Below are 21486 nucleotides of genomic sequence, written 5' to 3'. Positions count from 1 at the left end.
CTTGAGCGTGTCCCACAGTGGTTAATCATTCTCACTATTAAAAATTGTTACAGATGATACAAAACTACACAAGATATTTAAGTCCCAGACTGCGAAGAACTACAAAAGGATCTTTCAAACTGGGTGATTGGGCAACAAAATGGCAGATGAAATTCAATGTTGATAAATGCAAAGTAATACACATTGGAAAACATAATTCCAACTATATATATAAAATGATGGGATCTAAATTAGTTATCACTCAAGAAAGAGATCTTGGAGTCATTGTGGATAGTTCTCTGAAAACATTCACTCAATGTGCAGCAGCGATCATCAAGCTAACAGAATGTTGCGAATCATTACGAAAGGGATAGATAAGACGACAGAAAATATCATATTGCCTCTATATAAATCCATGGTATGCCCACATCTTGAATATTGCGTGCAGATGTGGTCACTCCATCTCAAAAGAGATATATTGGAACTGGAAAAGGTTCAGAAAAGAGCAACAAAAATGATGAGGGCTATGGAACGGCTGCCATGTGAAGAGAGATTAAGACTGGAACTTTTCAGCTTGGAAAAAAGATGACTAAGTGGGGATATGATAGAGGTCTATAAAATCATACCTGGTGTGGAAAAAGTAAATAAGAATGTGTTATTCACTCCTCGTAACACAAGAACTAGGGGTCATCAAAATAAATTAATAGGCAGCAGGTTTAAAACAAACAAAAGGAAGTATTTTTTCACACAACGCACAGTCAAACAGTGGAACTCCTTGCCAGAAGATGTAGTGAAGGCCAAGATTATAACAGGGTTCAAAAAAGAACTAGATAAATTCATGGAGGATAGGTCCACCAATGGCCATTAGCCAGGATGGGCAGGAATGGTGTCCCAAGCCTCTGTTTCCCAGAAACTGGGAATAGGCAACAAGCAATGCACCACTTGATGATTACCAGTGCTGTGCATTCCCTCTGGGGCACCTGGCATTGGCCACTGTCAGAGGACAGGATACTGAGCTAAAAGGACCTTTGGTCTGACCCAGTATGACTGTTCTTGTGCCTAATTTCTAATTTGCATTTGTCAGGCTTCAGCTTCCAGCCACTGGTTTTTGTTATATCTTTCTCCGCTAAATTAAAGAGCCATTTAGTACACAGTATTTTCTCCCTGTGAAGTTACTTATATACTGTAATCAAGTCGCTTTTCAATCTTTTTTGCTAAAATAAACAGATTATGGTGAGAGACTCAAGAGTTCAAAGTATGTTCTCCAGCCCATTTCCGTGGCTGTTTTCTGCACCTTCCCCAATGTCTCAATATCCTCTTTTAAATGTTGACACCCAGAATTGCCCAGAGTATTCCAGTATCAGTCTCAGAAATGCAATATGTTACTCCTGGGGGAATTCTGCACCACTGTGCAATGTTCTGCACAGAATTCCGTCCCCTCCCCGAAATGGGCTGCAGAGCTGTTGCCTGCAACTAGGGGTCGCACATAGACGACATTGGCAGGTGCAGGGAGCTGGATGGTTCCCAGCAGCAGCAGTTCCTGGCACACCTTGAAAGGAGGCAGTGTGCAGGAAACAACATACAAGTCCGGGACCCAGCATCAGGCTGTTTCTCTCTCTGGATGCCTGGGAGTAGAGGGTGCAGATGTCTGGGTTTGGGGCATGTCCCGTGGCTGAGCTCTGGGTGGGAAAGGGTGAAAGGGGCCCCCACAGGTGGAGTCTGGGGTTAGATAGTGCGGGTATCTGGGCTGGGGGAGACACCCCACAGCTGGGCTCTGGAGGGTAGGCAGTGTGGGTGTCTGGCCACTCAGCTAGGCTCTGGAGTGGAGGGGGCAGAGAAACAGGAAAAGTGTTATTGTAGGGGTTTCTTTAACTCTCTGCTCATGGGGGAATTTTTTTGTTTCTGTATTGTTACAGACGTAGTTGCTGACAGGTATTTTGAAATAAATTACCAAACTAATTGAAACTGGCATGATTACATAGGGTTGTTTTAACAATTAAAATATGCAGAATTTTCAAATATTGTGTGCAGAATTTTTATTTTTTTGGCATAGAATTCCCCCCGGAGTAAATAAGTAGAGGTAAAATCACCTCCCTACTCCTCGTTTATACATTCGCGGATCCAAGCATTAGCCTGTTCTGCCACAGCTTCGCACTGAGAGCTAATGTTCAGTTGCTTGTCCACTGTGACTCTTTAATCCTTCTCAGAGTCACTGCTTTCCAAAATACAATCCCCATTTTTTAGGTATGACCTGCATTCCTTGTTTCTAGCTGTACAACTTTGCATTTAGCTTCCCAGTTTACCAAGCAATCCAAATCACTCTGTCTGACTGCCTTGTCCTGATTATTTACTGCATTGTCAACTTTCATGTTGTCCACAAATTTTATCAGCAGTGACCTTATGTTTACTTCCAGGTCATTGATGAAAATGTTGAATAGCCATGGGTCTACAACCCATCCCTGCAGAACACCCTGATTCAGTGATGGTGCCTACTGACAACTACTTTGAAAAATGTCAGCTTCCAGTTCTGAATCGATTTAATGTCTGCTCTACTGATAGTGTAGTGCTAATGTTTTAGCCAGAAAGTCATGTGGTATTAAGTCAAACGTCCTTGTTCTCTCATTCCCAGATATGAATCACAGGACTTTGTACTTGAACATTTTTTTGGCAAAGCCAAAAAGAACTATTCAAGAACCTAGTATGCTTGATACCATCCACAAACGCTTTAAAAAAAAGGTCCTGAGTATCTCATACATTGTGCATAAAAGAATGTCTACCTTCTGGCTGCCCACTGAGGCCTTGCAAACCCTACGCCCCTAGAAAGACTTATTTGGGAACTTCAGGACTTCACAGGAAAGCAGGAAACTCTGGGGATACCAGAGACGTCTCTAGGTAGCAGAATGCCAGTAAAAGAGGCAATACTCAGGAAGAAGGTGTGGTGGAGGGGAAACAGAGTGCCTTGTTAGCAAATTTTAGGTTTTACTCTTTGCAGCTAAAGTTCAGTCAAAAACAAATCAAATTTTAAAAAAAAATCACTCTGAGAAGCCATTTGCAAAGCATGCTTATCCCCTTTCTGTTTTGTGTCCTGTAACGTTACTGGAACTACATGTTTAAGCAATAAATGGCATACTAGGATTTTTTCAAAAGCGTACAGAACTCTCAGACAAGGGTCTAGGACTTTAATGGACACCTGCCAAAAGCTGAACAGGAAAAGTCATATTTTAACAGTCAGCAACTTATTCATGAATTGGCCATGCAGCTACCTTATGGATCTTCAATAACTGTAGTTTGATTTGACCAAGAGGCAGCTGGGCACTTACTTAAGTTCTCATGTTGCCTTCATCACTGTTATCTGAGCTCTTTTCATTATGGCCATTCAGGGTACTCTTATACTTCCCGTTGTCAAGTCTGTTTTCCTTTCACCTTCTTTGCAGGTCATGATTTCCACCTCCTCTTCCACTTCTGCAGCTGAAGTAGTGAGTTTGACACTTTGATATGAAGGCCAATCTTAACTTCAGGACTCTTCCTCCCATAGTACCTGAATTCTGTTCCTTCAGACAACTCCAAGACAAAAATCCATTATTAGGAGGCAATACAGGAACAGCTGGCAAGAGGGGAAGGTGTTCTCCCCAGAGCATGTCAATGAGAAAGGATGTATAAAGAAGCCGTCCTCTTCCCTTGGCAGCGTCAGCAATGGAGGCCATCCTGTAAAGCCCAGTCAACTTAACACCAACTGCAGCAGCAAGGGTAGGGTTTCTTAAATTGTAAAAAACCACCTCACTAATATTTGGGCAATGGACAGAACTTCAAAGTAATTTCTCACTCCCCAAAATCTGGTTTTATTCATATTCAGTTCAAAATAATGCTGTGTTCTTACGAGTAACATATAGGGCCTTTATACAACAGGGCTTACTATTTCTCTACTCTCCAGGCAAAGTAAATATGCAATGGACTGAAAACAACCACCCAAACTGGTCTGAAGAGGAGTTCCAGGAGTTCTTTCATACCAAGTTATGGTCATAATGAAGCATCAGTTTATGAGTTTAACTTGCCAACTGTCTACGAGAATCTAGGCTCACCCTGAGATGTACCCTTGCTCTAGTATTTCCAATAAATGTTAGACACGATGGAGCTAACACAGAGTCCTCTGTCCCTGCCTGGACAGTACTGACAACTGTAAAAAGAATCCTGTAAAAAGATTCATTTGGCATGATCGAGAATAGATGTGCTGAACTGAAGCACAAGCAAAGGCTCTATTGGTCTTACATGAGGGTACTTTTATATGCAGGTTTCCTTGCAAAATATTGTCATCCTTCTGCCCCTCCCCCCTACCTCCCACCTGCCCCCCAGGTAATTTTCAGACTTAAAGGGATTTTCATAATTGATGTTGTAATAGGAGGCAATCTTATAACAACCTAGTATAATTCATTTATTTCACTGGGCCAAAGCCCATGGTCCTATCTGCCTACTTAATACAGTCTCTTGAAAAGAGAGGGAGAGAGAGGGGAAGAAACTTACACCAGATCGAAGTTCTACTTGTATGAGTGCATCTATCCAATAATGGAATGAAATGACTATTAATGAATTATGACAGACTATAAATGGTCATTGAGCTGCTCTATAGTCTGGAGGTTAGGACATTCACAGGATGTGAGACACCCAAGTTCAAGTCACTGCTTCAATGTCTAATTTTTTACACATAGTGGAACAGCTTCAATGGGAGAGAATGAAATAGTCCTGTCTCAAAATATCTCATAGCCCAGTGACTAGAGCACTCTCCTGAAAGGTGGGCAACTTAAGTTCAAATCCTTTCTCCACATGTGGGGGGTGGGGGGGAGAGGAAATTGAACCTGGGTTTCCCGCATACCAGAGGAGTGTCCTAACCACTAGCCTAAAGTTAGGAGGCTACCATCACCTCATTTTGTGAATAGCATTTAAGTCCCAAAAAGTTTTTTCGGGACAAAAACTGGTCAAATTTATGTCAAACTCACTAATAGTTTAAGGTTGACTGAAACAACATTTTTGGATGAATAAACTATTAGTCTGAAAAACTTCACCCAGTTCTACTAAATACTTGTTGCGGTAGGAAGAAGAGATGAATAAAATAGCTAGCTACAAGTGTTTCACCGGATCTGTACTCCAGATAAGTTTTCCTTTGCAGGAAAGGATTTCCTGGAACAAATTACGAGTTTCACAGGTGCTTTAAGTTACACGTGCAGAGATGCAGGCTGTTGCTGCATGGTACTTTCCCCTCACGAACCTGACCAGGATGTTTGATAACTTTCTGAATGCAGACCCTAACTGACTGCATGGCACTAGTATATCTCAGAAACATGTGGGGTTCACTGTAACAAAAACCTAACAGATGGCCATGTAAGAACTAGCAAGCAATAGCACAAAAGCTGCCTGCTTGGGTTACTGAATATGAGCAGCTGCTAATGTCTAGGCTGCTAATGCACAAGGACTGAAGCTGACTCTGTAAGGCCCCACAATTTTTAGCTTCCATTATTTTAGATGCAGTTTTGTGCCTGTAATTAAGTACAGGCACAATGTTAGGTGTGATATTTAACCCACAGATGAAATCACTCACCACCTGAACAGAGGGTTTGATCAGGTAGCTTGTACTTAAATAGGTGCAGGAATGAACAGAAATCATGCCCACAAATTATGCATGCAAAACTGTACGGGCAATACTAGAGGCCTTTTTGAAGTTTAGTTGTCAGGACATATAATCTGAGAAGGGACTGGCTGCACTACCTTAAATCAACAGGTTTGAGCAGGACTCAAGACATAGTAGCCTCATATTTGTATGTCTGTTTATCCAATAATATTTAACTTGAATTTTACCAACTAATCTAGCTATTTATTAATTGGATTTGAGTATTTTGGCATTTTTAAACAATATTAAATACAAGTCCTCAATATTCCTTACTGTTCCCATCCTAAATTCCAAGTTGTTATTGTTATACATACATAGCTCATCACTGAAATGGTAGCCACTAATAGTATCATACTATTACTACAGCCAGAGTTTTGCCTATCTCATAAACTCTAACAAACGAAGGGAGTAAAGTTGATCAAATACTACCACCTTTCTTCATTTTTGTTACTGCCTTTCCAAAGATTGACCACAACTGTGGTTAATTGCAGGAGTTAAACTTCCTACAAATAGTGTAGTTAAGGTTCCAGATTCCACTGTGGTTCAGCAGTATCAAAGCTATGGAAATGCATTTGGTTTATATGTGAACCACTATACTAGCTCTTTAAAGCACAAGTTCCATATTGCAAATATAAAATTATCTGATAAGAATCATCTTGCTTCCACACCTCCCTTCACGCAGAAGGATCTTAACACTGACTTTGTTATGCAACTTGCATCTCCAGATGAAAATGCTTTAGGAAAGAAACTTTTAGATTCTTGAAACATTAATCAAATGTTCATGAAAGTGGGGACTAAATCTTCCTCACTCAACTCTGCCAGTTTATCAGTCTTCACTTACAACTACTGCCACTGCTCTTGTTCAAGCTGCTAATCAAACTAGACAGAGATTTAGTTTTACAATTTGAACAAAATGGAGGCTATGAAACCTGAAACTTTTCCCTCTCAATTCAGGATTGAGGCTTATTTCCAGATGTTAAAGACCTCCAGTCTACTGCCTGGGAATATGAAATAGCTAGTGGAGAGAGACCCAAACAAGACACAGGAAGTACATAAAAAGGGAGCTCTGTGGTGACTTGTGGAAGGAGAGTACTGCTAACAGAAATGGAAACACCGGAGGAAGAAATTAGGTATTGCTTTGGACCAGCGGGTTACACATTTTTGTACCTGTTAAGCAGCACTACAGTAGGAGTCTGAGCCTTGCATCTGAACAGGAGTTGGTATGTTGGATGTACATTAGTCCACTAATCCTTTTTAATAGGACCATTTTTCTTGCACAGCCTCAGTCATCAACAGGCTGCTACTAGCTGGGGGAGAAATGTTTTCTTGGATCTTCACACCATGATTTGTATTTCACTTGATTACACTAAGCCTATGATAGAGTGCACTTGCCTCTCATGAGTGCCTCCAGTTGGCCAGGTACAATCCTGCACTCTTTCCTCTTCCTGGCCCCCTGGGGACATGCCTGTGTGCCTGACACCTCAACAAGATTTGCATCAGGGAAGATAATGATTCTATTCCACGCTTCTGGTCCCAGCCACCAAGTAAGTGATCCGCTCAGGCCCGGCAGCGCCCTTTACTTGAGCAGGCTGGGCTCTGATTGTCTGCTTCCATGCAGCCTTTCTAGGCAGCATGGAGGACCCACCTTCACTGCTTCTTTTCTGGGGCAGCATGTGGTAGGAACACAGTGCCTCCAGCAAGGGGCTTCAAAAAGTCTGGTACACCCCTTCACAAGGCTATTAATGCAAAGGTCAGGAAACGTAGAGCTGTTAACTTTCTTCACTTCAACAAGGTACCAACACTGATGTAACAGTTCATCCCACAAGCTAGCTGAAAATAATTGGATACTAAGTAACTGTACAGAGGTTTAGAAAACCTCCCTCTATAAACAATCTTGGAGCATCTGAAGCAATTCCTTTCCTCGCAACTGCTAGTTCTACAGCAAGCAGAACTTTGGAGCAATTTCTCTAACAGGAGAATGAAGGAATGCTGAAGCCAGTGGGTTCTTCAGCAGCTAGGAAGGATGGTTGGAGACAGAAGAGGTCTGAAGTAGTACAACAGCAGACACAACCTTGTCTGCGGATAACCTCCACCCTCTTCCCCCTTGTTGAGGCAGGGAGAGCTTTCTGGGAGCAGGGAGAAGTGTCTGAAAATAGAGTCAGCATCATCAAAGAGTTGATTAAGGAAAGAGCAAAACAACAGAAAACTAGACAAAGTGGCACAGAAAGATACTCTCATTCCCACCCACCCCAACCTCCTCAAAACAAAGCAGGAGCTCTTGCTTCGCTTTGATTTTGCCATCAAGGGAAGAACCTAACTTCAGATAGGGATACCCCAGCTCTCCCCTCCCATATTTGTCAGACTTTGGGATGTTGGGGGAGGGGGGAGAAAGCAATGTGATCTGCCTTATATAGTTCTTTAAAAAGCTGAAAGAAGTGTTGACACCTTTCTTTACTGGCAATTCTCCTGTCTAGTACTGAGGAGAGAGATCCTGGAAGTCCTGCATGCAGGGCTCTCTCTAAATAAGGGAAAATGCTTATTTCAGACATCACCACACTTGCTCCCTGTTTGTATACCACCTCACAGTGGGGAATTTTGCTCTGAAGAGAGGTGTTGCTTTCAGAACATGGAATAATCTTGCTGTGTTTAGTTTCTGGAAAAGCATGTGCAGCTGGTATGTTAAGGTTGCTTTTGCTTCCTGTACATGCAGAAATTGACTGAGGTAGATGGAATGGACCAAGAGGGAGGATCCCAGAATTAACTGCCAGTGCAGGGGTACTCAATACCTGGGGGTCACAAACATTTTGTCCTTCCCACATTGCTAAGTGGGACAGAGATATTGTATGGACAGTATGGAAAGGGTTAAGAATCACTGACTTAGGGGATTTCCAACTAGTCTCATTATATTAGGGACTCCTCTACTGCACACAAGACACTAAAACCCCCAGATCGCATCACCTCATGTCAAGTGCAGTGCATATGGGAAGGGGCGTTACCCTCCGTCACCTTGTTGCTTATCTTCACAGCCCTGTTGACATTAGAAACTACTCTGCATACTAATACTTTTGATGTTCACACTTGTCACTCCCTATATAGCATGAGCCAGCACCGCTGTCGCATGGCTGGAGTCCAGGGCCGGAGCCCAAAGTCCCACAACCAGAGCCTGCCACCCACCGCCTCAGGGGTGAAGCCTGAAGCCCAAGCCTCATCACCCCCGGGAAGGTGGGGAACTCATTGGCTGCCTGCTCCTCCAGCTTTTGTGGCTTGGGGGAGGGAGGAGACAGCTCAATCCCTTCTGGTGGCCCTTGGCGCGAGGCATTGCTTTGCCTGCCCCGCCCGCCCCTGTCTGGGACGCTGTGGCCACAAGAAAAGTCCCTGGTGGCCACATTTGAGAAAACGCTGCTTTAAAGTGCCTTTTATAGTTGTGAAGCCTCAGACTTCCCCACATGGCATTCACGCCATATCCAGTGTCACATAAAAAGGCATTAAACAAGGAAATGAGGGATTACATTATTATACAGTATATGGTAACTGGGTTACTTTGCATGGGTTGATAAAGTCTTCCCATGGAATATGAAGCTTTCCTTTGATGATTTTACACCCCAACACTATTCCTGGTTTCTGATAAGCTCGATTGCCCTAGCCCTTCTGTTTAGAAAGAGGTTTTTTCCCTTCAGTGTGGTAACTAAAGATAAAGTACTGCTAGTACACAACAAATATGGGTGCCATCTCTGGCATTATTTTTGTATAATTCAAGTACTGTCATTCTTTACCAGAACAACACACTTACTAAGCAAGATTATAAAGCTACAAAGCATATCTATGTCCACCATAAGCCAGGATAAAAGCCTCCACTGCAATAGTCTTGATAAGAATAGTAGCATGTTCTACCAACACAACTTTCAGATAAAGTAGGCTTTTGTTTAACAGTCAAAGCTGTAACTGTAAGGTCAATTCCCAGTATGTGAAAACATTAATTATGCTAAATTTGGAGCTTCAGGACAAAAATTGACTCTCTCAATGTGGGAAACTAATGCTGTCTACAACAGTGGCACGTCAAAATAAAGCCAGTACAGATGCATGCTAGTTGCAATTTCATTCAAGTTACAGCAGAAAAAAAATAATGGAGGAGAATATTTGGCTGCTGGCAACACTCGAAATATTATAATTCAGTTTGCAGCGCCCCGATTAGGAAAAATAGTGTTACAACTAATAGATGTGCAAAAGGATACTGACACAAAGAATTCCTTCGAGCTTTTGATTCCCAGGGCACGTTTCAGAGACCTTTGTAACGTTCTCTGGCCACTCAATAGCCACTCCTAGAATATCTGCTCTCTCATGTACAAATTTAACAGGGAACATGTCCCTGAGCAAAGAATACACTAGAACTGTCTTGTCTGGACGGCAAGGGAAGGAGTCAATGAGTAAGCAGCACCTTTTTGTTATGCTTCTTCTAAGTTTACTCAAATATTTCCTCTCCCCAATTATGGCAAAAACAAATCTGCACTTTGGCTGTTTAGAACACGCAAGATAGAGCAATCATAGGTTAAGTATTTTACTGAACATCTTAATATCTAATGCCTTGCATCCATTATGAGTAAATGTTGGATGAATGTGTGTCATGAGACCACACTGCAGTGGGATGTCCCTCACAAAAAGCACTATCCTATATTTTTTACGCAGCTATCCTTTCCTTCCTTCAAACATAGCTGATCAATCTAGGAACAAAGCATTAGAGGTCACCTCATCACCACGAAGCTGCAAAATTACACACCTACTTGATGAACCTGAAGTATACATTAAAAAAAAAAAATTGCATGAAGTTTAGCAGCTTCTGACATAACCTTAGTCCCAGATTTGGACCTTAGCGTCCAAAATATGGGGGTTAGCATGAAAACCTCCAAGCTTAGCTACCAGCTTGGACCTGGTACCTGCTGCCACCACCCAAAAAATTAGAGTGTTTTGGGGCACTCTGGTCCCTCTGAAAAACCTTCCCTGGGGACCCCAAGACCCAAATCCCTTGAGTCTCACAACCAAGGGAAATAATCCTTTTTCCCTTCCCCCCTCCAGGTGCTCCTGGAGAGATACACAGACCCAAGCTCTGTGAAACTACACAGAGGGACTCCCCCTCTCCGTTCCCAATCCTGGAAACAAAAAGAACTTTCCTCTTCCCCCAGAGGGAATGCGAAATCAAGCTAGCAATCCAACACACAAATCTCCCCTTGATTTCTTCCTCCCACCAATTCCCTGGTGAGTACAGACTCAATTTCCCTGAAGTAAAGAAAAACTCCAACAGGTCTTAAAAGAAAGCTTTATATAAAAAGAAAGAAAAATAAGTACAAATGTTCTCTCTGTATTAAGATGATACAACACAGGGTCAATTGCTTAAAAGAATATTGAATAAACAGCCTTATTCAAAAAGAATACAAATCAAAGCACTCCAGCACTTATATTTATGCAAATACCAAAGAAAAGAAACCATAGAACTTACTATCTGATCTCTTTGTTCTTACACTTAGAAACAGAAGACTAGAAAGTAGAACTACTTCTCCAAAGCTCAGAGAAAGCAGGCAGCCAGAAAACAAAGACTCAGACACACACTTCCCTCCACCCAGAGTTGAAACAATCCGGTTTCCTGATTGGTCCTCTGGTCAGGTGCTTCAGGTGAAAGAGACATTAACCCTTAGCTATCTGTTTATGACAGCTTCGTATTCCCCTTGATTGATTATATGAAGGAGCAGGATTGCCTCAGGTTGAACAGACTGTAAAAAGCCAGACACTTGTATATTTGTATTGTCATAGCCACTACAGACTAGGAAGGACCTCATTGTGCAAGGCACTGTACAAAGTTAGCCACTGCACTAAGGAGCTTACATTAATTGCTACTAATTTTTAACTTGAGCAAAAATAAAAATAAAGCTTATTCCTCTATTCACTCCCTCTCTATATACTTTTTTCTTATTTTTTGTTCCATTATTTTACTCATGCAAGATGAGAGTTAGGCATTCAGATACTATGGTGATGGTCAGAGCATCAGAACCTTGAACTACTCACTTCCAACAACCCTAAACAAAGCAGCAGCAAGCACCACCACCCCCTTTTCTAGTGATCCTCTTACTAGGACCAACATCATCAAGCAGAAAGGAAATTCGCCAATGCTAAATTTAAAATTGTTTCCTTCTGGTTGTAAACTATGCAGTACGTATATGCAGAAAAGACCTTTGAACCAATAATAAAGGTATGACAAGGAAGCAAATCCTATTGTTTCTTGCAACAGAAACTCTTTCCTTTATGGGACATTAAGAAGGATAGTGCAAAACACTTTTTGGATACACACACACATCCAGTAATACCTCAATAAGACAACGTTAAAGCTGAAAAATCAAGACTTAAGATGAATCTCCTTATGTAATAAAACCACTGATACTATTCTTACTAAGAGAAACTGTAATTCGGTTGCTGAAAATATTTTTCACTTGCGTTCTAAAAGATTTTAGAGAGAGTCACAACAGAAAGCCTTGCAACACTCGTGTGAAGAGTATAAAAGACCCATTTTACAGATGTGAAAATACAGGCAGAGAGCAAGGCCCACATTTTCAAAAAATGTTAGCTAATTTTGGATAACCAAACAAAGACACCAAGAGCCAAAGTATCTACTATTCCAACTGAAATTAATGGAAAGTGTGGGTGCATAGCATATCTCTGAAGACCAGGCCCTAGAAGTGCCTCAAGTTGGGCACCCAGAAATTGAGACAACCAAAGCTAGTAAACACTTAAATGTATGGGCCTAAGTGACTTATACTTTGTCGTATAACAAATCAGATTAAATCTTGAAAAGACACCTGAAGATGCCCTGACTGAGTCCCCACCTCAGTCACTAGAGAGTTTCATAGGCCCTTGTAAGTTATGAATGGTGAATACCTGTAGCTGTCAATTAGCAATATGCTAACAAAAAAATAAATAAATAAAAATCAACAAAATCCACCATCGCTCACCTACACAGAAAGACTGATTCTCCAAGCTTGTTTGCCAAATGGTCCTGGTTTGAATCTGACCCACAATGGTTTTAAACAGAGTTGTTACCAGGGTGGATAAAAATCAAGGATTTAAAAAAAAAAAAAAAAAAAAAAAAAAAAACACCACCAAAAAAATTGGATGTTTTTTATTTAAATTGGCTTTTTTTGATAAAATGCTTGAGGAAAAAAAGTTTTAGTTAAGATACATTATAACTCAAAGATATCTCATCCTGGAATAGTGATTATAAATTATAATTCTATAGTATGAGACAATATATTCATGTAATGTTTAAGAAAAATTGTGGTGTTCCAGGGGCCTCTGTATAGATTATTTAGATTGATCTTTCTTATCTACCCAATGGGGCTCAATGCTCAGTCTAGAAGATACCATCAGAGATGCTTAGTTTTCATTTCTCAAACTGTGGATTTGTGTCTTCAGAGATAACATGCTAGTTAACAGCAAAATGTTTTAAAATAAAATAAAATAAATAAATAAATAAATAGAGGTGAGAAATAACAGACCTCAACCCTATTGTCCCTCTGCAAATTTGTGTACACAGAGTCAATCCCTTACCTCCCTCTAAAAGTGCAAAGTTTCAAAAAGTTCAATGAATAGAAGATTGTTGGGGGCGGAATAGATCTGGACAAGGAGAAGAAGTCTGGAGAGATAAATGTGAGAAGGGAGGGACAGCCAATAGAAACAAAAGTGAAACTGCTTGAACAGCATATTCCAGAAGTCTTGAGATCTTTCTGAGTGTAGCCTTCACTGATTTGAGATCTACCATACCATTCTCTCACTAGAAGGGAAAACCTATAATGGCAGCAGGCCATAAAAGAGACCCAGTTTGGGAATATTTTAATGAAGTTAAAAGCAGCAAAGAATCCTGTGGCACCTTATAGACTAACAGACGTTTTGGAGCATGAGCTTTCGTGGGTGAATACCCACTTCGTCAGATGCACGTCACACATCTGACGAAGTGGGTATTCACTCACGAAACCTCATGCTCCAAAACGTCTGTTAGTCTATAAGGTGCCACAGGATTCTTTGCTGCTTTTACAGATCCAGACTAACACGGCTACCCCTCTGATACGTAATGAAGTTAATCTACCTGTGAAGAATATGTATATGAATAAGAATATATATTAAGATTATAACAACCAACAAGAAAGCACTTTTATGTAGAAATCCATGATTAAACTGAGTCTTCCTGACTAGTGATTTAAATCAAATCCACTCTGGTTACTACCATCTCATGGTCTTAGAAGCATGGGTGAAGTGAGTTGGCAGTCTCAGTCTAGTTACCAACAGACAGGTGCACCAACACCACAGCCAAAAATTGTATAGGTGTAGGGCATGATCCACCCTCTCACCATAGAGGTGATCCTTTCAGGTCAAAACTGAGACCTAAAATATAGGTTAACCTAACTACATTGCTCAGGGCCATAAAAAATTTCACACCCTGTGCCTGGTAAGTAGGTTGAACTAACCCCCACCATAGAGGCAGCTAGGTCAACTAACGAATTCTTCCCTCAACCTAGCAATAACCTCTTGAGGCATAGATTTACTACAGCGACAGAAAAACCCCTTCCATTGCATAAATACTTACTACAGCAATAACAGCATGGCTGTACCACCACAGCTACACCACCATAGTGCTTTCAGTAATCTGAGATATATCCGAGGAGGCAAGCAGTGCTGCCATCTCAGTTATAACAGTTCTGGGGAAGACTTCAGTCTCCAAGACTGTTTGGCAACTTCCATAATTAATTTCTGCTCACTCACCTTTTACTTTAAGGAATTTCAAAGTTGTTTTTACACCACCACCACACCACAGATTTCAGATTGCAGGACTCAGAAATGACAGCTTTCTAGTACATGAACTAAACATAGATTATTAGGGTTGGAAGGGACCTCAGGAGATCATCTAGTCCAACCCCCTACTCAAAGCAGGACCAAACCCCAAATTGCCCCCTCTAGGATTAAACTCACAATCCTGGGTTTAGCAGGCCAATGCTCAAACCACTGAGCTATCCCTCTAAGGTAAGGAATTGTCTGCAGCACAGGGAAATTGACCAGCATAGCTATTCATGCCATAGCTATGCCTAAGGTGATCAGACAGCAAGTGTGAAAAATCAGGACAGAGGGTGGGGGGGTAATAGGTACCTATATAAGAAAACAGCCCCAAATATTAGGACTATCCCTATAAAATTGGGACATCTGGTCACTCTAGCTATGCCAGTCATTTTCCCCTTGTAGACAAGGCCTAGGTAGTGTGGGATGTATAGGCTAGTGTATGAAGAGGCTCCAATGATTGGAAGTTTGCACAAACTTCCCACTGTGTAATGTAAAGACCTGAGGAGTGTTATACTTTTGAGCATACTGCTTCTGGTTCTAAGAGGGAAAATATGCCTCTGAAGAGGTGAGGGGGCTTATATGTTCACTTCTCTCACAAGCCCTCCACCCCACCATATTCTTGGGGACAAGAGGCTCCAAGAGGTTAAGTATTTATTACCTTATCTGCCTTTCTTTGACTTACTCCATTTCACTAAATATTTCTAAAGCGTCCATCAGCACAGTACTTAAGAACAATCAACCTCCACTCCTGCCTCATCTTTCCCAAGTTTCCCCTGAGGGGGTTTAAAACCTTAGGAGCCAGACTCCTCCACCATGAGGTCTCTAACTCCTCCTAAGACCTTCAAGGGGCTGAATGTCTGTCCCTGACTCAACCAGACAGATATGCAAAGTGAAATTAACCCACAGGGTTGAAAAGGGTGCACCTACAAGCCAATGCAGATGTGACAAATGGAGCCTCTCACCAGAAATAGCACCCTGTGCGAAAGGCCCAGTGCCTTTTTCACAGCAGCAAATGGATTCTCAAACAATCATCATCTACTAGACCTCTCAACCGCTTTTTGTCGCTTCGGTTAAAGACAAAATTATTAGGGAAATGTTTTCAAGCTTTAATATAGTGGTAACAACAATGGATATTTTAAAAAAGAAAGCTATATTTTAACAAAAGCTATATTTTATATTTTAAGATTTTTTTTTAAATTTAAACTCAAAAAGCATATGAGTGTTCCCTGGAGGTCAGCAGCTCTGCAGAAGCATGCTCAACCCTGGGTATAGTGAAGAGAAAGAACATGCCTTTTGTTGCTCCATCAGAAAATGGAGGTCAAACAAGGCAAGGCACTGACTGGCTCTAAAGTGAACCACATCCAGTTCTCCTTGGAAAGTAACCTGGTGGCAAATATAAAGGGTTCTTGAGGGTGGAAGAGCAAAAGGTCTGACTCTTAATTCCAGAGTCCTACCCTGGAAGAATATTTTAAATACTTAACTGAGTATATTACTTTAAAAAATATTCAAGATTAGATGCACCTGCTTCATTAAGTATTTCTTCATATGAACAGTCAAGCAGAGAAATATTAAGATGGTGATTGATTTGCATACATGGCTTCCATGGACAAAGTTTTTGGGGGGTTTTGTTTGTTTGTTTTTTAATAAGAAAAAGTTACCAGTTAGCTTACTTCCAGTTCCTTTTTCTGACTTGCCCATCTTTTAGGCAGTTTTTCCATTTTCTGCTATTCCTCATCTCACTATCAACAATCTGTACCCTATTTGGCCTTGTTCTTTACCTAGCATCTACTATTAAGATTAAGCAACTATTCCATTTTGTTCCAAACACACTTTTTGAGGGTGGGAAGAGATGTGTTCTTAACTACAAGAAGGGGAAAGAAGTGGTATGCACTGAGTTTGGAAATGTAAATCCTCCCGTCCCCTCCTGAAGCATGCTGAACCAGACTCCCTAGAGTTCATATCATCAAAAGGCTACAGGAGACCTCTCAAAATATTCTTAAGAGGATTTAGCCCCTTTTAAAAGGGACTTATGTGGGTGGTGTCTCCATTTAAACATTTTCTATGGCTAAAAAAAAAAAAAAAAAAAAAAAAAAAAAAAAAAAAAAAGTGGCCCTCTATTTAAGGGCTTCTCATTCCAATGAAAAGGCACTATGAATTTTTGCACTATTTTCACCGGAAATATTTTGAGCATCTGTCTCTAACGGTAGTTCAGTCTTCCAGTACCATTATTTATAAGTAGAAGTGACTTTCTAATAAAGAAAGTAATAAGAAGATGGCCTTACACAGAATCTTAGCTATAAGATGGGTGCATGACCATATGTTAAAGAATTACTTCCCCTGCACCCCTCCCCCCGCCATAATCTCCCCTATTAATGTAGGAGCCTTAGTTAACAGCTTCTTCTGAAGGTTTAAATCTTTACAAACTATGAAATTAAGCCACCATAAGGGTTAATTTCTGTCCTCTGACAGTCCACAGGAGTTGTGCAAATGCAGGCCTAAGGCCTGATTTTCAAGTGCTGAGCAGCCACAGCTTCCATTGAATCTATTTGCGTAATAGGTGCTCAACATCTCCAAAAGCCAGGCCCCACTACAATAGAGTGGTGCTGTAGACACTGGTATAGCTTAGATACTGTACACCCCCAATTACTCTATAACCCCGGGCACAGATAATGGAAAGTCCATGTAGCAGGGACTGGGTTTAAGAGAACCACCGGGCACAACTAACTGTGCTATTTGTTGAGGGTGGTGAGTACATTGTTAACTCTTCAGGGAAACTTTATAAATGGGATTATAAGAACTCTGTAGAACATTGGATCTCAAACTTTAGCAACCTGAGTACCCCCATTTTGAATTAAAATTTTTCACAGCCTCCTCAAGATCCTGACTCCACCCCTTTCCCTAAGGCCCCACCCCACCTCTTCCTGCCCCCACTCCTCTTCCCCACCACTTTCTGCCCCCTCCCCAGAAAGCACCCTGTCACCACTCCTCCCTCTCCATCCCAGCACCTCCTGCAAGTCGTTGAACAGCTGTTCCCGCACATGCAGGAGGTGCTGGGAGGGAGGGGAAGGAATTGATCAGTAGGGCCCGTGGATCTGTTTGAGAAATGCTGCTCTAAACTGAAGTTTGAATACTTTTAATACTAAGTATGAGGTTAATACTGGCCATGACATCATGCTCCTTTCTCCCAACAACTTAGAAAGTCCCACAGAATTGTTCCCTTGTGATCATCGTTGTAGATATGCCTGTGAGTGAATTCATTTAACAAAGTCATGCTGGAAAACAAAAGCACTGGACTGGATATCCTGTTTCTAGTGCAATCTGTACCATACACACACTTAACTAGTGGGTTAAAAATTACAGTAAGATTTACAAATATGACAGCAGCAAATCAACTTTGTTTGCTATGACTTTCATTATGATCTTTTGATGAGACTATACTGCACCTTCCTGAAACCTGCATCGCCATGTCAGCAATGAACACCTGCAACAATTGTATAAAAAGGAAGCTTATGTCCTCATTGTGGTTTACCAGTAGCAATAAAGACAGTGACCTGAACAGCTTATTAATTAAAAAACTGCTACATTTTGACCAACATTTAAGAAGGTTTCTAGGTCATTTCACAGGGCAAAGTATGAATATCTAGATGTTAATGGCATTAAAACCCACATTTCCCTTAGTTTTTATTGCAAATCTCATTAAAATAAATCTAGACCACCCTCCCTGGAAATTCTAGATTCTCCACAATGTCAGCCCATACTCAGCATGTGCTCACTTACCTAAGGAATGTGTTTCTTTTCATTATAACAGTAGTCTGTACTTTTAAAATTCATAAATTTAACATAGGCTGACAACTAAATCTAATGGAAAACTCTTAAAAATATGGGCAAGCAAGATATGATCTGGGGGATGGAGTTTGTGCATGGATAGTGCATATTAGTTGACAACATTAGTATTTCATGCCGTGAGAGCTAGGCTCAACTGTTATTTTAGCCAGAGCAATTTAGCTTCATGGTCCCCCCGGGGTATGGGGCAATTGCCCTGCTTGCAATGCATTTTTTATTTAAAATATTAACTATTCTAGAGTAACACAGGGCACTGGGGTTATGTTGTGGTAATTTTTGTTGTCAGGAGGGGAATCACAGTGCAATGAAGTTTGAGAATTTCTGTTTTAGACAATGTGAAGAAAGTGCTTTGATAATCTCATCCTAGAGACCCTAGTGGACATTTGCCCACATCACACAATGCCAGAGAAGTCTCAGCTCAAGCAAGGCCCAGCACTGGAATGCCTGCAGGGCCAGGACTACTAAAATCCCTTAGCAGATCAATGTACGTTAGTTAAACTTGCACGGCCACCACACCTGCACATCCATTTTATGCCTGGGTCAAGCCAGTGCAGGACTAAAGTCCCTTATATCTATGGAAACAGAGAAGCCTGTTTTTCTCTCACTGCAGACCCTCTTTATGAGGTTACCCAAACTTCTTCATCTTGGCTCGCAAACTACACCACCCATCTTTGTTGTAACAAGCAGGTGAGGCTTGCCTCCAGGAAGAGCTTCACAAGACAGCAAGGAGGGTGCAGTGTGTTTAATCATTCCAAAACATCCAACGCTCACCTTCCCACACTTTTAGTTGACTATGCAGAGTCCTCCAGAAATCCCCCCTCCCCCCCGCATCTCAAATGACAGCCCCAAGTACTAGAAATGCAGGGGCAAGGTCCAGCTTTCCCTCCAGAAAGGGGGTTAGCTATGAACGAGGCAAACTGCCTTTAGAGCAGGCCAGGGAGAGGGATGAAGCTGTAACTACCAAAGTAGATGAAGTGATTTAAAAATTAAATGGGCCAGGCACCCAGTGGCCTGAAGCAGGAACCTGACCAATCACTTCCAGGGGGCCAGCAGGAGGCAGGCAGAGGGCTGGGAGATCAGGCCCAGGCTGAGAAAGCTATTGGGGGGGAGGGACTGGGGGGATCAAAGAGGGGGAGCTAAACTCAGGAAGAGGGCGGAGGGAGAGGAGAAACCTTATTTCTAAACTATTCCCCTATTGTCCCGTCCCCGTCCCCCCCGCGCGGGTCACTGCAGCTCGGGGAGTGCCAGAGCCTAAGGGCAGGCGGGGGCCGCCCTGGTATTGGGGGGGTGGGGAGATGCTTCTCCCAGGTTCCTCATTACGGGGCGAGGGAGAAGCGAGGGTTGCTCTTGTTGCTGGCCCCTGCGTGCCCAGTCACTAACCTGCTGTAGGGGCATTTCCGAGCCCAGCAGCGCCCCGGGCAGCCACGGGGAGGCGAGGAGGCCGCACGCGCGTGTGAGAGGGGGGACACGGACCGTCCCAGGCCAGCGGCAGGAGGAGGAAGCGGGTGTCCCCCTCCCCCCACTCGGATCAGCGCCCCCTCCCTCCTGCCCGGCTCCCAGTCACAGACGCGGCCTCCGCGCACGTGTGCGAAACGTCACCGGCGAGTCCGGGGGTGAAGCGGAGACACCAGCTGGGCAGAGCCCCCCGCGCCCCCAGACACGGGCAGGGGAGCAGCGGCGCCTGCATCTATCCAGCCCCGGGAGCAGTGGTCGCCCCAGCCGCCCCCCACTGAGGACACCCCCAGTGAGTGGGGATGCCCCAGCGCCGCGAACTCCCTGCAGCGCCAGGCACCGGCCTCAGCGGGCTCTTTGTTGGAGCCACCAATATCAGTCGGGGTCACTGGCCCCGCCGGTGAGAGGGGAACAGGTTGCAACCGCCCCTCCCCCCGCCTTATCCTCTGCACCTGGGGCAGGGCAGCGCCGCCCCAGCTGCAGAGAGTAGGCACCGCCTGGACCAGGCCGGGGGGGTGGGAAAAGAGAAAAGTTTATTGCAACACGGTGTTGTCCCAGACCTTCCTGCCCCACGACCCCAGCTGAAGAGGGAGCAGCGGGGCCCTGCCTGGGGGCATAACTCGAGTGTCACCTTCGCCCTCCCCCTGGGATGGGGGGGAATTACCGGGGGGCGGCCTCCGCCTCCTCCTAGTGCTGGCTGCAGCAGCGCCGTCCTGCCGGCGGGTCCGTGCGGGGTGCAGTACAGGGAGCCGCCAGCGGGCTGACTCCCCTCCGCAGAGAGGGCAAAGACACCGGGAGCCTGGGAGGAGGAGGAGACACAGGACGCCGCCGCGCCGCTGCGGATCTGGATGAAGGTGCCAGCGGCGAAGTGGGCTGGGAAGCTGGCGGGGGTCACCCGAGAGTCCATGGAAGGTGCGGGTGGCTGCGCTGCTAGGGCCGCCGGCTGGAGTCCCCTTCTCATCCTTCCCTCTGGGTCTGTCCCCGAAGCCGAGTCTCTACACTACCCCCCCCCGGCCTTCCCGGCTGCTTTCCTCCTCGATGCCGAGGCCCGACCCAAAATAATGGGGGCGGCGGGTGCCGGGGGGGATCCGGCTGCAGGATGAGGGGTCCCAGGGGGGGATGAAAGCGGCGGGACGGGCAGATGCGGCGGATGAAGCGGGGCCGCTCCCGCTGTGTGGGGCCGGCTGGAAAATGGCTCCAGGAAGCGGCGGCTGCTGACAATGAATGAAGGGAAGGGAGACGAGTTACGCGCCAAGGGCCTCCCGCGAAACTCGGATTTCCCGCCCGCTTTTCAAACTAGATTTGCATAGCTCCGCCCCGTATGCACGGTCTGTACGGCTGGCCCTCCCATTGGCCCGCTACTTCCTCACTTCCATCCAATGCCCAACCCTGTTGACACCCTGCCTGCTTCCCATTGGCCCGCTGCGGTGCGGGTGTGCCCTATTTGCATTGGGTCTATTCATTGGTTGTGGAGGCGAGGTCGGGGATTCCCCTCTGAGCAGCCGGGATTCCGGTGCGGCGGCTCTGTGACAGTGACAGCCGGCGTCTGCGCGTTCTAGAACGTGCCCGGGAGCCAAGGAGGTTCCGTTCCCGGTGTGTTCCCCTCCCGCCGGCCTACTGCGAGCGCGGCTGCCGCGGCACAGGGAGAGACTCTGCGCTCGTACCCCAGCCAGGGGAGCGGC

The 21486-nt window shown here is 44.0% G+C and overlaps 1 protein-coding gene across 3 annotated transcripts in view; it reads right to left on the bottom strand.

The window, feature by feature from the left end:
* Window positions 1-20840, bottom strand: part of E2F3 (E2F transcription factor 3) — a 64894-nt gene extending 44054 nt beyond the window's left edge. For 2 of the 3 annotated variants that reach the window (XM_050942309.1, XM_050942310.1), the window contains exon 1: window positions 19733-19824. In XM_050942309.1, coding sequence (XP_050798266.1) covers window positions 19733-19747 — 15 coding nt within the window. In that variant the 5' untranslated portion in view covers window positions 19748-19824. Of the gene's footprint in view, window positions 1-19732; window positions 19825-20468 lie in introns of those variants that run through there. The other variant, XM_050942308.1, reaches the window with a different exon arrangement.
* Window positions 20841-21486: the final 646 nt, after the last annotated feature.

The sequence above is a fragment of the Gopherus flavomarginatus genome, chromosome 2 (genome assembly GCF_025201925.1).
Source record: "Gopherus flavomarginatus isolate rGopFla2 chromosome 2, rGopFla2.mat.asm, whole genome shotgun sequence".
Taxonomy (NCBI): Eukaryota; Metazoa; Chordata; order Testudines; family Testudinidae; genus Gopherus; species Gopherus flavomarginatus.
The sequence above is the reverse complement of the archived record's forward strand: the minus strand, read 5'-3'. Positions and strand labels throughout refer to the sequence as shown.